Genomic DNA, 13,149 nt, shown 5'->3' on the forward strand with positions numbered 1-13,149 from the left:
AAATGGTAACTATTATGTTTAAAAAAAACTGATACACAGTAATTGCTGCTTTGATTTTGATGTGCATATTAACTTTGATATTAAGAAATCTGAGAAAAATGATCAAAGGAAGGAAATATATGTAAATGATCAAAAACATGAGAAGATGTACATCGCTACCAAAGAATATTACTTAACACAAGATAGATTTTCAAATAAGCAAATTTTTTTATAAAACATTCCAGTCTTGCTTTTTCTTAAAATTATTGTAACTTTTGATCAGTAATTCCACTCTAATTCTAAAAGAATGTAGTATGAACAAGATGTACATAGGCATTTGTAAAATGATTATTTGTATAATCATTCCAGAATTGAGAAGTATTTTATAAATGACTCATTTATGCTTTATTTCCAGATTTCGAATTATGATTATGTATGGGGTTTTTTGCTGTTGTTTTAGTGTATTTGGTACAGGGTCTCACTACGAAGCTTGGACTCTTTCTGTTAGAAGAGAAGCTTAGTCCCCTGAGCTATCTCACCAGCCCTTTTGCTACATTTTTTTAAAAGTGCTGTACATCAAGCAGTTTTCCCTATGGCATCAGTGTCTGGCAGAATTCAGCATGCACAGAAGGAAATTGCAAATGTGTATCCTAAACTACAATAAGCAGACAGATTCATTAAGTGTAAAGAATTTGAATTTTCCTTTGTTTTAGTAAAATAATCTATTTTCTTATGTTAACAGATATCAGACACCCCGAGGAACTTTCTCTCTTAAAAAAACCCAGAGATCCAATGAAGAAAAAAAAGAAAAAGTTAGATGACCAGTCGGAAGATGAAGCCATTGAACTAGAGGGGCCGCTTATCACTCCTGGGTCAGGTGAGTCTGATGGGCAAGGGGCTGCTGTCTAAGGGGCCGAACACGACAGTCCTCGGTGGTACATGTTTGTCCTTTGGTAGTGGGTGAATGGGTTTTGTAGGTCAGGAGGGCTGCTGAGCTAAAAGCAACAGAGATCTCAAGCTCCCTTCCTCCGCCATGAATTACTTTCAGGGCCATTAGTTTGTCGTGTGCAGATTGTCCTGCCAGTGCTGGTAGTGAGCTCAATCAAGAGGCAGCCTGGTTTCTTGCTCTGAGAGTCAAAAGAGTTCCGTTATATATAGCTCAGTTCTTTGGCAGAGATGGGAGGCTTTTTAGGATATAAAACATACACTAGCACAATGTAGTAAGTACTTTATTACCTGAAGCCTTATTTAATTGCATACAACCTCCTTTGTGCTTTGCACATGCTAGTTTTCTTCCATACATATCTTTCCTTAAAGTTCCCTCCTTTGAAAAGCTTTCTGAGATCCCCACTAGTTAGCTCCCAGCCTGATTAGGATCCTGCTATTGTAACTCATCAGACTGTGCTGTCTTTGGTAGTGTACCCCATTTTGTCCCTGGACCTAACGTGGCATGTGGCGTACAGAAGCTGTGTGGATGTCTATTGGGTAGCCTGAGTGCTCAGTTAGGAAGGCTGCAGAGTTCCTCAGCCCTGCACACAGGGTCTGAACACGAGTTTCCCACATTCTGTTGGGCATCCGTTTATGAGCCCATTGCTTGGATGGGGTCCTTCTGAATGTCTGAACCGCTGTACTGATTGAGTTCATTGCTGGCTTTTTACATTCTTAGAGGAGGAGGAGAATGGTGATGAGTTGTGGGTGCTGCAGCTCGTCAACTCCAAGCTGCTGGAGGTGCTGTAAGGGTGGCATGGGGTGGGGGGCACGTATGCCCCCATCACCTGCGCTGTGCACCCCTTCAGTCTGGCTGTTCCTCGCTGTCTTTTGTGATAAGCTGGTGACGCAGTGAGTAAGCAGCTTCTGAGCCCGTGAGCCATCCCAGCAGAATGTAAAACCCAAGGGAGGGTCCTGGAAGCAAGCTTCGGAGGCCAGTTGACGAGGGGGATGCTGGCCCACTCTCAGAAGTTAGGACAGTGTTTGAAGAGGCCCTTTTCAAATCACAAGCAATGGTTTTGGGCAGTTTTCCAAAAAATGCATATGTAAACACAGTTGAGGAAGCAAGTAAGAAAAAATAAGGACCTTAAACACTTTATCTTCAAAGTATGAATAGGTATTATGTAGGGTTAAAGGCCTTTTCTTTTACTATGAGTCTGCTGCTTGGAGTTCTGAATCTTCTTTTTTACATAACCCTTGTGTATAATAAGGTCCACGACCCTCCCTATGTGAGGGTGTGGGCCTCACACTGTTGGCCAGCAGTCTCCCACCGAGCTGCATCCCCAGCCATAATCAGCGAAGTGTCTTTAAGGCTGAGGAAGATTTTTAAATCTATGGGTTCGTGAAATAGCTCAGTGGACTAAGCACCTGCTTAGGCAAGCACAGGGACTGGGTTTTGATCCCTGGCACCACATACTGTGCCAGCCCTGCCCCCAGGTGTGCTGATCTGGCACTGAGTCTGGTCATGGTAGTGCACACCTGTAATCCCAGAGCTAGGGAGGCTGAAAACAGGATCACTATGAGTCCGAGCTATGTAGTGAGACCCTGTACCAAATATATTTCAAAAAAAAAATCTTTTTTTAAAGTCTTTGCAAAACAATTTGAGTGCAGAGTGTAAATCTAGATTTTTATCCATTTCTTCCAGTCTTCTGTAATTACTGAGCCTCACCTAATTCAGTAAATTATTTTACTCTTTTTTTAATCAAGTTCCCATAATTAATTTCAGTCACCGTAGGCTTTACGTGTCTTTTGTATTCATGTCTCCCTGCTTAACTTGCATTACTGCAGCCAACACAGTTGGCAGAAACTATTGAGATTAGAGAGTACTTCACCTGCTACGGATCTCAGGGCATTATGGAGGACTTTATGGGGGGATGAGGCCCATGAATAGGTTGGAAGTGATGTGGTCAAGGATTCCTGCCATACTTGATCTAGTGCTCAAAGACCATAATGTGCATGTAGCTCTTTGAGATGTTTTGGATCATTTTGATTATATCCTGTTTTTAGAGACTTGTGAGCCTCCCCGTTAGATACTGACCTGTACTTGTGTGCTTCCCTCTTTGTGCTGCTCCTGAACTGCCAGGTCCTGGTGGCCCTTCTACTCAAGACCAGTGTCCACACCAGTCACTGACCCCTGCGCAGGCGCCCTCTTCTTACTACGGCCAGTTCCTTGTCACCCAGACCATGGCTGCTGTTTATTTCTGGTCTGTGTACCATTCTTCACTCTTCCCTCCCAGAGGGTTGGCCTTTGGACAGTGTCGAGTGCCCAAAGGGACACTTCTGGGCTGTTCCTTTGCAAAGGATCCATTGTATTGAATGGTTGCTACTATTAATAGCCACATTTATTGAGCAACTGTGGTCCCAAACATTACACACGGGCTTATGCTTGATCCTCACAGCAGTTCTGAAAAGTGGCTAGACAAAGAGAAGTGCGGAGTACTGCCGGAGCCCCAGGCCTGCAGGCCTGCCCTGCTCTGGGCCCACTCCAAGGCCCAGCTACTGTGCCCTGCTCCTCTCCCAGCTCTGAAAGGCAGACCCTAATTATGGCAGATGTGGGCAGCTGGAGGCCACAGTCTGGCCTTGGCTTAATTTTAGGGCTTTGTTTGCTTTAAAAAAAAAAATTAGGGCTGGTGAGATGGCTCAGTCGTCTAAAGCACCTATTTAGAACAAACTTAGCAAAGCACAGGGACCGTGATTCAATCCCCCAGCACCACATGCCAGCCAGCCCCGCCCCCTGGTGGGCTGAGCTGGACACACACACACACACACACACACACACACACACACAAATTTAAAAAAAAAAAATTTAAATTTCCAGAAAATCTTTACACTGTACTGTAATATATAGTGGCAATCAGAAGTTTTATGTCACTGTGAGATTAACAGGTTTTATAAGTTGTAGTTAGAATTTAGAACCTGAGGGAGTTTTCTTGTCCAGAAGCCATGGGTGAAAACCTATGAGTTTGTGTAGGAATCCTGAGACTCTGCCGGTCCGGTTAACAAGTAATCTTGAAATTTTTAGATTATCTCCTAGTGGCTAGCTAGAGTGAGTGAAAAAATATATGTTTCAAAGAAAAGCTGTCCAAGAAGGTACAAGCAGGACTGGAAGCATTGAATAATATTGTCATAGTTTATTCTTACTGTTTCTTCCCAATTAACTATAGTGATAATAACAAAATGTAGGAACTTTGGTTTGTAACGTATGCTAATGAATGAAAGTGATTGGGTTAGCATTAGACTTTTCACTGAATTCTGACTTTAGGGTTGCCTTGATTAAAATGTAACTTAGATTGTACAACCACTCATGTTTTCCCTCTTGGAATTCATATCTAATTTGAAGAACTAATCCATATCTTAAAGATTCTTCATTTTTAGTAGGCTATAAAAGTAGGCTATAAAACACCACCACAAATAAGCCCTGAAATGTGTTTCTTTCCTCTGGGTTGTCTCTGATTTGTAATAGTTTAAGCATAACTGAATATTACTAATATAGACAGGGTAAATTTATTAAGTTTTGGCTTTGTTTTATTTTGTTGAGGGTCTCTCTCTGTTGTCCAAGCTGGCTTCGAACTGTATCAGCCTCCTGAGTATCTGGGATTTCAGGCCTGTGCCACTTGAGAGTTTATTTTAGAGGAAAGTTAGCCAGGTAGAATTAAATAAACAGCCAAGCATGGTGGTGCATATCTCAAATCCCAACAGTCTGGAAAGCTGAGGCAGGAGGATTGTAAGTTTGATACAGTGAGGCTCTGTCTCAAAATAAAGATTTTTTGAAAGGTGAGGTGGATATATCTCAATGATATATCTCTCACATTCAGTCTCTCCTACACGAGAGAACCTATATAATATCAAACCCCCCCCAACACTGTCAACAGTATATACACAGTCGATAAAGTGTAACAGGATCATTTAGTAGATACATTATCTTTCACTTGACTCGTACAAAACTCCTGTAATTTTGATGATATCCCCGTTTTGCATCAGAGGAAGGCTCCCTCAGGGATTGATTTGCCCAAGGTCATGAAGGTCACAAGGGGCCGAAGTGCAATTTATGATAGCTGAGTTATGAGGCAGATTTCACTGTGATAAAATATAGCACTTCAGGAGCTGTTTGGTCATAAGAGGGTTTTTAAGATCTGTAGCACCTACTGACAGCTCCAGACTGTGCTGTGTTTTGCATTTTCTATTTAGCTCTTATCTTTTCATATGTTGAACAGACTCATGTTTTTTTGCTGACTAAATCTGTTGCTTCATCTTGTCCTGTGTTTTCTGCTTCAGAAAACAAGACAGGAAATAGGCAAATAGGAAAACAAGATGGTTGTGATTGGCCCTGAACTGAAGGAATTCAAAGCTCTGCCTATCCCATGTACCCTCTGACCCAGCAGTGCAGTGAGGATTGGGCAATGAGTGCAGAAGCGCTTACCGAAGCTTTGCTTGCAATAGCTACACCAGTAACAAGACAAACAGACCGAACCAGAGCGTGGGTGAATGAATTACAGCACGTGAAGGTAGCGGGGCAGCTGCAAGTGAAGACTGGCTTAAACTTTATAGCTTGGCCCTGCAATTTACTAGCTCTTGACCTTCAGTGGGTTCTTTGACCTTTGCATGTCCTGGTTTCCTCTTCTAAAATGAGAGTAGAGTTGTTTGGAAACCTAAACAAGCCATTACCATGTACTACCAATGAAAACAAGTAAGAACAGTAAAATGTAAAGTGCCCAGTATAGGAAGTTGAGAGGAAAGAGATTGGGTTCCAATATATGTGTTATTTAGAATACATTTTTAGTTAGAAACTCCATAAAGAAAATTGTCAGTTTTAACTTAATTCTGGACGGTGGTTATAGTTCATTACACTAGGACAGACTTTTAACATTCTCAGTAATTGATCTTTGAAATAAATTAGGATAGATTTCTACCTAGAAATTAGTGGTTTTTGACTATTTATTTTCCCAATACCTTATTTATATGCATATTTTCTATAGCAGAATTATTCTCCATTCAGCTGAATTAGAATAATATTTTCAGTATTTTAGGTCTCTATTACAAAGCTGTCACACAGTTTTAAATTTGGAAAAAACTGGTCTGGCTTAATATCTGCCTACATGCCTCGCCTTCTTAAACTGAAGAGTTGTAAAGTACATCTGCGTTCAGGAGCTCAACTGTAAAATGGACATATTTTTGATACCTTCTTTAGAGCAAAATTTTATCTACCCTTCTGTGCTAAACCAGACCAGTTTTTTGCTTTTGAACAAAACTCTGGTGCTTATGTCAAGTGTTCTGTGTCAAACCCCTAAAAGGAGGATTCATGGCTCTCCTGGTATTTCACAGTGTTTGAATTCTATAGGTAGTTTTAGTTCTGACATTGAAAGAACATATGCTGAACATAAAATCAGCTATCTTGTGACTTGCAAGATACCAGATTTTTTAAGTAAAATTCCTTTTGTTTTTATTTTGTCTTCTCTTCTTAAACTAGTTTGTTTCAACTTTTAACAATCTCTAGCATGAATATCACTTTTTCCACAGGTAATTGATTCCACAATTAAAGGGGTAGAATTAAGAAAGGAAAGGGATTCTAAACATATTCTTTAATTTGCTAATGGGAGAAAACCATTTCCTTTCGGTCACCCAGAAGCAACTTTATGTCCATTATACGTTTTCTTTTTTAAAATTACGACTGTAGGACAAAGTATAATTTAACAGAGTTAAGACTTGGAGAGCTGTTTTTAATGTCATCCTGAACTTTTTAAAATGTCTTAAATAAGCCTGGGTGTGGTGATCCGTGCCCGTGATCCCCACGCTTGGGAGGCTGAAAACAGGAGGGTCGCTAGCAGTTTGATCTGTGCAGTGAGACCCTGTAGACCCTGCACTAAATACATTAAAAATAATAATGTCTTAAATCTGATGTTTGAATATTGGGACTTGAGTGAAGGAGCATGAACATCAGTTGACAATAATTTGACAAGCTTTTGTTTATGTAGTCTCTGTCTGCATACTTCACCTTCTAAAACTGAAGAATTATAAAGTACATCTGCGTTCAGGAGCTCAACTGTAAAATGTACATATTTTTGATACCTTCTTTAGAGCAAAATTTTATCCACCCTTTTGTGCTAATAATTTATGTGTAAATCTGTTAAGACTAGGTTAGCATGCACTGAGAAAGCATCAGACTGTTCTAACTCGTGGATTTACTCAGGGACTTTGAGCTGTCTTGAAACAGCATGATTTCACGTGTGGTAACATGGACACATATGTCTGACTAGAGTGCAATTTAATTCTTTTTGATAAAAGTCTTGTTTCACTTAGATTGTAGTTTTATGGTCCTTTGTTCTTAAATCCACTTGAATGTACTTCAGTTTTTGGTTCTCCCTTAGGAAAAATCTTTTTCCCCCTTTACTTTCATCCTTTTGTTTCTGTCCTCTGTTGCCTTTCCTTTACCTTCTGAATTCCTTTCTTTCCTTTCCTGTAGGCACTGATGTTCTTTACATTGGCCCTCTGAAAGGTGAGCCTTGACAATTAAATACCAAAGTGCTGCTCTGTCTGCTTCAGCTACATCCTTATTTCCTAATCCCCTTGAACGGACTTTTCCATCAGAATTTCTGCCAACTTAATTATATTATGGCTTTGTTAGTACGTGCTCTAATGGTACACAAGGGGAGTTAGGTTCACATGTTTGCAAGGCAGGTAATGTAAAGTACTAAGCTTTGCTTCCAGACTGAAGCTTGTTTCGCAGTGTGCATATATTGTAGCCTGTGTTGTCATTGAAAACGAAGATCCTGTTCTTTATACTTACTCTTTTTCGTGTTACTTACTAGGAAGTATATATTCAAGCCCAGGACTCTATAGTAAAACAATGACCCCCACTTACAATGCTCATGATGGAAGCCCCTTGTCACCAACTTCTGCTTGGTTTGGTGACAGTGCTCTGTCAGAAGGCAATCCTGGCATCCTTGCTGTCAGTCAGCCAATCACATCACCAGAAATCTTGGCAAAAATGTTCAAGCCTCAAGCTCTTCTTGACAAAGCAAAAATAAACCAAGGGTAAGTTCTGAGTACAGATAAAATGGAAGCTTTTCTTTAGCTACCTAGACATAGACCATTGTATTAATTCTGCTTTGCTTTGTTCCGCTGCTCTAACGGATTTGCTCAGGTGGCTCGATTCCTCAAGATCTCTTATGGAACAAGATGTGAAAGAAAATGAGGCCTTGCTGCTCCGATTCAAGTATTACAGCTTTTTTGATTTGAATCCAAAGGTACCAAGGGCTTTAAGGGTTTTTTCCCCCATTTTCATTTGAATGTTTGGTTTTTGGAAGTGAGGAATTGTTTGTTTATAGCAAGTCTTGAATGCTATAAAACCCAAACCTTTAGGCAAAGGCATTTGTATTTCAAGTAAGTATTTTAATAACTTGGCTGATTGGGTTAAGGGACTAGTTTGGTACTACAGAATTGGCAAAGCTAGGGTTTTTAAAACTCCTTCTTTCAAATGTTCTGCAAGAAAAGTTTTCTGAAAGATTACTTTTTCTGTTACTTTTACATTAGTAATTACATACCAAAAGATTGGGCTTCATGGCCACTCCATTGTGTCACATTTTTTTAGGTCTACATTTCCTGTTTGATAACCAAACATCATTATCTGTGTTACTGTGATTGGTATCGTATGTGTTATTGTCGTACTCTGCTTTTCCGGTAAGATTTAGCATGGCTATGAAGACCTGGATTTTCTTCCCCTAGAAAACAATTGGCACAGAGTACTGCGCCTTCCCAGAATGCTGAGGAAGAACTTTTCTTGGCTGCTGTGTTGTCCTTGACACATAAATGGCAGTCTGGATCTCATTTGTGATACTTGCCTGTTGTTACATGCTCAGCTAATTCATTTTCTTTCTTTCTTTTTTCTTTTAAATGTATTTAGTACAGGGTCTAACTACACAGATCAGACTCATAGTGATCCTTTTGTTTTCAGCCTCCCAAGAGCTGGGATTACAGGCATGTGCCACAACACCCAGTCTCAAATGCTGTCTCAGTGCGCCCTGGCAAGGGATTCTAGGGATCAAACCCCAGTCCCTGTGTCTGCCTAAGCAGGCAATTTAATCCGCTGAGCTATCTGGCCAGCCCTCAGCTAATTCCTGACAATAAAATAACAGGCCATATTTTCCAGTACCTACATTAGTAAAGCCAAAGCTATTTGGGAATAGTTACATGGAATGAGGATTACATTTGCCTTTTCGAGACAGGTTTCACTATGGAGGTCAGGCTGACCTTGAACTCACAGTGCTCCTGCTTAAACCTCCTGAGTGCTGGGATTGTACGTGTGTGCCACCATACCTTGCCATCACATTTTAAGATAGCATTGTTAAATATTACTATTATTATTAATATAATTAAATGGGTAGCTCAATAACATTTTTCATAAGTATATATGTACCATCTTTTTGGACACTTGAAGTTACTTGTTTCCAAGGACTTGGAAATTTGTCTAGATCTGCTGTTTCCCAAAATAATTCAGTTGCTCTGATCATATCTTATTGTAGTAAGACACAATAACCATTCTCTCTCTCTCTCTCTCTCTCTCTCTCTCTCTCTCTCCCCCCCTCCCCTCCCCCTCTACTTTTGAGATGCTGGGTGTAGGATGGAGGGCCTCATGTATTACCCTCAGGGGCTATTCCTAACACTGTAATACTGAATGATTATCCTCTTGTCATTTTTAATGGGAAATTAAATGTAGTAGGTATATCTAACCCTACTTTCCTAGAAGTACTTGATAGTGAATAAAGATCTCAGAAAAATAATGAAGGATTTTTTTTATTTTTTGGCTGGCTCAGGATGCCTTAAGGGCAGGTTTGGTAAGGCATGAGGATCTGGGGATCGAACCACAACATCCTGAGACTGACTGCTTTGTTTAAACAGGCACTTAAACAACTGAGCTAATGGATAGAACCCCTCAGAAAAATAATGTATTCAGTTTGTCTTGTTAAGCTTTCAAAACCAATGTTTAGACTTCTAAAGGTAATAAGTATATTATAAAAGAAATGTTTCTTTTGCTTTGTAGTATGATGCAATCAGAATCAATCAGCTTTATGAGCAGGCCAAATGGGCCATTCTCCTGGAAGAAATTGAATGCACAGAAGAAGAAATGATGATGTTCGCAGCCTTGCAGGTCGGTGGAAGTTAGTGATGGGGCGTGTTGGGGGGCAGGGGTAGGGTTGCTTTTAAATAGTAAACTGGCATGGTAATTCCAGTAGCTTTTGGCAGTATTCTTTTTTGCTACGTAAAAAGTGAATAGACACTTAGAAAAGCAAAATAAATAAATGAATGTAGTTTGTCTTATTTAAGGGTTTAATGGTAAATAGGATTACTCTTCTGTGTTTTGTGAGAAAATATTATCCTGAACCCAAATTGTTTTACTTACTCAGTTTTCTCTTGGAAATAAAATGTACTAAAATTAGATTAGATGTAGATTTCTCTCACAACTGATGATAACACATTATTCAGAATACTTTGAATTTCCAAAACACTCTCTCTCTCTCTCTCTCTCTCTCTCTCTCTCTCTCTCTCTCTAAGACCCTATAACATGAGCTGTGGCAGAAACAATGTTTCAGTGTTTTTAAGTGGTAAAATTTCAAGACTAATAAAACTAATATTAATGTTTTTTTTAAATGTGAACCATTAAGTAGATGGCTTATATTTTCCTTAAACCATACCTTTCTAGATGAGATTCTTACATATCACCAGCTTTTTAAGATTTAGTGGCACTTACTACAACTTTCATTATTGATGTGCTCTCTACTGAAGTAGTGTTAGGGTGATATCCATAAATCAGCGTTCTTATAAATACTGAAGTCCACACTTCCTTTGGCGAGGTGATTTTCCAGTTTCATCCAGAGTCCTGGTAGAGTTGATATTGTTAAGATAGAAGTAGAGAAAGCAAGGTTTATAACCAGTTTGAAGAGTTCCCCTTATAAAAATGATTTTACTTTTTCCTTAGATGCAAATACTCCATCTTACAAATGCATTCATGCACCCGGAAAAATAATCAGTTAAAACTCAAAGTTGCTTTTAAAAAGTAAAGCAACTAATTTCAGTTGCATGATGAAAGGAGGTTGTCAAAAAGAAGCACAGACAAGGAAATCCTTGCCACAGGTGGATTACTAGGGACAAGATGAAGTGGCTGGGTAGAAATCCTGTCCATTTCCAGGTGGATTCAGACTGTGAAGAGTTTCTTGAATTAAACCCTGAAGCAGGCTGTTGGGGGTCCCTCCCTTGGTCATGCTGTTGCCCCTGTATCTTTCTGACTGTGCCTGCGGCTCATAGTGTTGCAGTGTAAGTGTGTACCTGTCAGTCGCCGTAACTGAGAATGTACACTGACTTAAGAATGGAAGAAGGGAAGCTTCAGCTTTCTCCTGAAGCTGCAGTGGTCATAACATGCTGGGCAATAGTAGTGAAAGGCAGTCTGTGCTCATTTTGTGCTTCTGAGCGACAATAGTGCAAGGCGACCCATGTTAATTCATTTCTGCAGAAGGCTTTGTCTGATCTGCACATTCATTCCATATTCATTTGTACAGGCCATTTGGGGAAGATTGAAAAGGCATCTCTATTTAGGAAAGCCAAGCATGGAGCTGTTAGCTCTCTTAAGGCCTTGGGACCTGCACACTGCGATTGCTCTGTGAATATCTAAAGGACGTTTGGTTTTTTTGTTTGGTTTGGTTTTTGAGACAGTATCTATCTATGTAGTTCAGGGGCTGGAGAAATGGCTCAGTGGTCTAAAGCACCTACTTGGAACAAGCTCGGCAAAGCACAGGGACCGCGGTTCGATCCTCCAGCACCACATGCCAGCCAGCCGCGCCCCCTGGTGGGCTGAGCTGGCCACACACACACACACACACACAATAAATAAATGTTAAAAAAAAAAATAAATAAATAAATAAAAATAAAATAAAATATCTATGTAGTTCAGGCTGGCCTTCAACTCACTTTGTAGTCCAGGATGCTCTCAAATTTACAGCAGTCCTCCTGCCTCAGCCTCCCAAGTGCTGGAATTACAAGTGTGCACCACCATGACTGGCCAGGGCATGGATAGTTAACAGGTTTATGATATTAATAACAGTTGCCAGGGCCTTATTTTTTTCAAATTAGGTAATAAAAGTACTCATGTTGGTAATATTGATGCATGTCATAATATTTTAAAGTTTGCAGTTATACCCACCATTTCAATAAAGTCATTTCTGGGGGCCTGCCCCTTAGCTCAGTTCTTTAAGTGACTGCTTCAACAAAGCAGTCAGGCTCAGGTTGCTGTGGTTCGATCCCCACAACTCAAGCCAGCCAACATGCCCTGAGGGCATTCGGAGCAAAAAAAAAAAAACAATAAAGTCATTTCTATTTTCAGTATCATATCAATAAGCTGTCAATCATGACATCAGAGAATCACCTAAACAACAGTGACAAAGACGTTGATGAGGTCGATGCTGCCCTTTCAGATCTGGAGATTACTTTGGAAGGGGGTAAAACATCAACAATTCTGGTAGGTGAATATTTACACTTAGCTTGCCTCTTTGTGGGTTTCAGTTGGCAGAAAGTATTTGGAGAGTAAAAAGAAATGTTTACTGTCCTAGACAAAAAAGGTACAGATTTTTCAAGAATCTTAGGGAAGATTTGCGCTTGAGGCACTAGATAGAACCCAGGGACTCACACATGCACTGTGCTGCTGAGGTACAGCATCCATCTGAACGTCCATCTCAGCTCATGGTACAAATGCATTCATTGACCTGCTTTTTAGGAGAACTACGGAAAGAAGAGGGAAATAAATTGACAGCAGCTTTTAAAGGTTTTTTTTAAAGCTAAAGAATTAGGTAATGGTAGAGAAACACCTTTTTCAGGGCTGTTACGATTCACAAATTTCTGTAGGCAACTGTAAACAGTTTTAGCTGCACTTGCAAAAAATATATCCTTGGGACCGGGGAGATGGCTCAATGGAATAAGCGCTTCCCTGGCAAGTGCAAGGGCCTGAGTTCAAACCCAGGTTCCGCCCAAAGAAAAAAAAAAAAAAAAGAAAGAAAGAAATACATCCTTGTGGGTTAAGTTGTCATCTGGTTCAAGTTCTTACCGTCCGTGCTGTTTGGAACAGAAAACAGTACGTGGTCCATATTGCCATATAACATGATTGTGTCTTTTAATTCTTTATAGTATGTATTTTACTTA

At 40.0% G+C, this 13,149-nt stretch overlaps 1 protein-coding gene across 6 annotated transcripts in view; it reads left to right on the forward strand.

Annotated features, from left to right (window-relative positions):
* Fermt2 (fermitin family member 2) overlaps nt 1-13,149 on the forward strand; it is a 94,755-nt gene that overhangs the window by 69,885 nt on the left and 11,721 nt on the right. For 3 of the 6 annotated variants that reach the window (XM_023723717.1, XM_023723714.1, XM_023723715.1), the window contains exons 3-8: nt 722-856; nt 7,427-7,459; nt 7,773-7,998; nt 8,108-8,210; nt 10,004-10,111; nt 12,338-12,472. In XM_023723717.1, the coding sequence (XP_023579485.1) occupies nt 722-856; nt 7,427-7,459; nt 7,773-7,998; nt 8,108-8,210; nt 10,004-10,111; nt 12,338-12,472 (740 nt within the window). The remainder of the gene's footprint in view (nt 1-721; nt 857-7,426; nt 7,460-7,772; nt 7,999-8,107; nt 8,211-10,003; nt 10,112-12,337; nt 12,473-13,149) is intronic. The other 3 variants (XM_004638742.2, XM_004638743.2, XM_023723716.1) reach the window with 1 other exon arrangement.

Source organism: Octodon degus, unplaced genomic scaffold (assembly GCF_000260255.1).
Source record: "Octodon degus isolate 3935 unplaced genomic scaffold, OctDeg1.0 scaffold00102, whole genome shotgun sequence".
Classification (NCBI taxonomy): Eukaryota; Metazoa; Chordata; class Mammalia; order Rodentia; family Octodontidae; genus Octodon; species Octodon degus.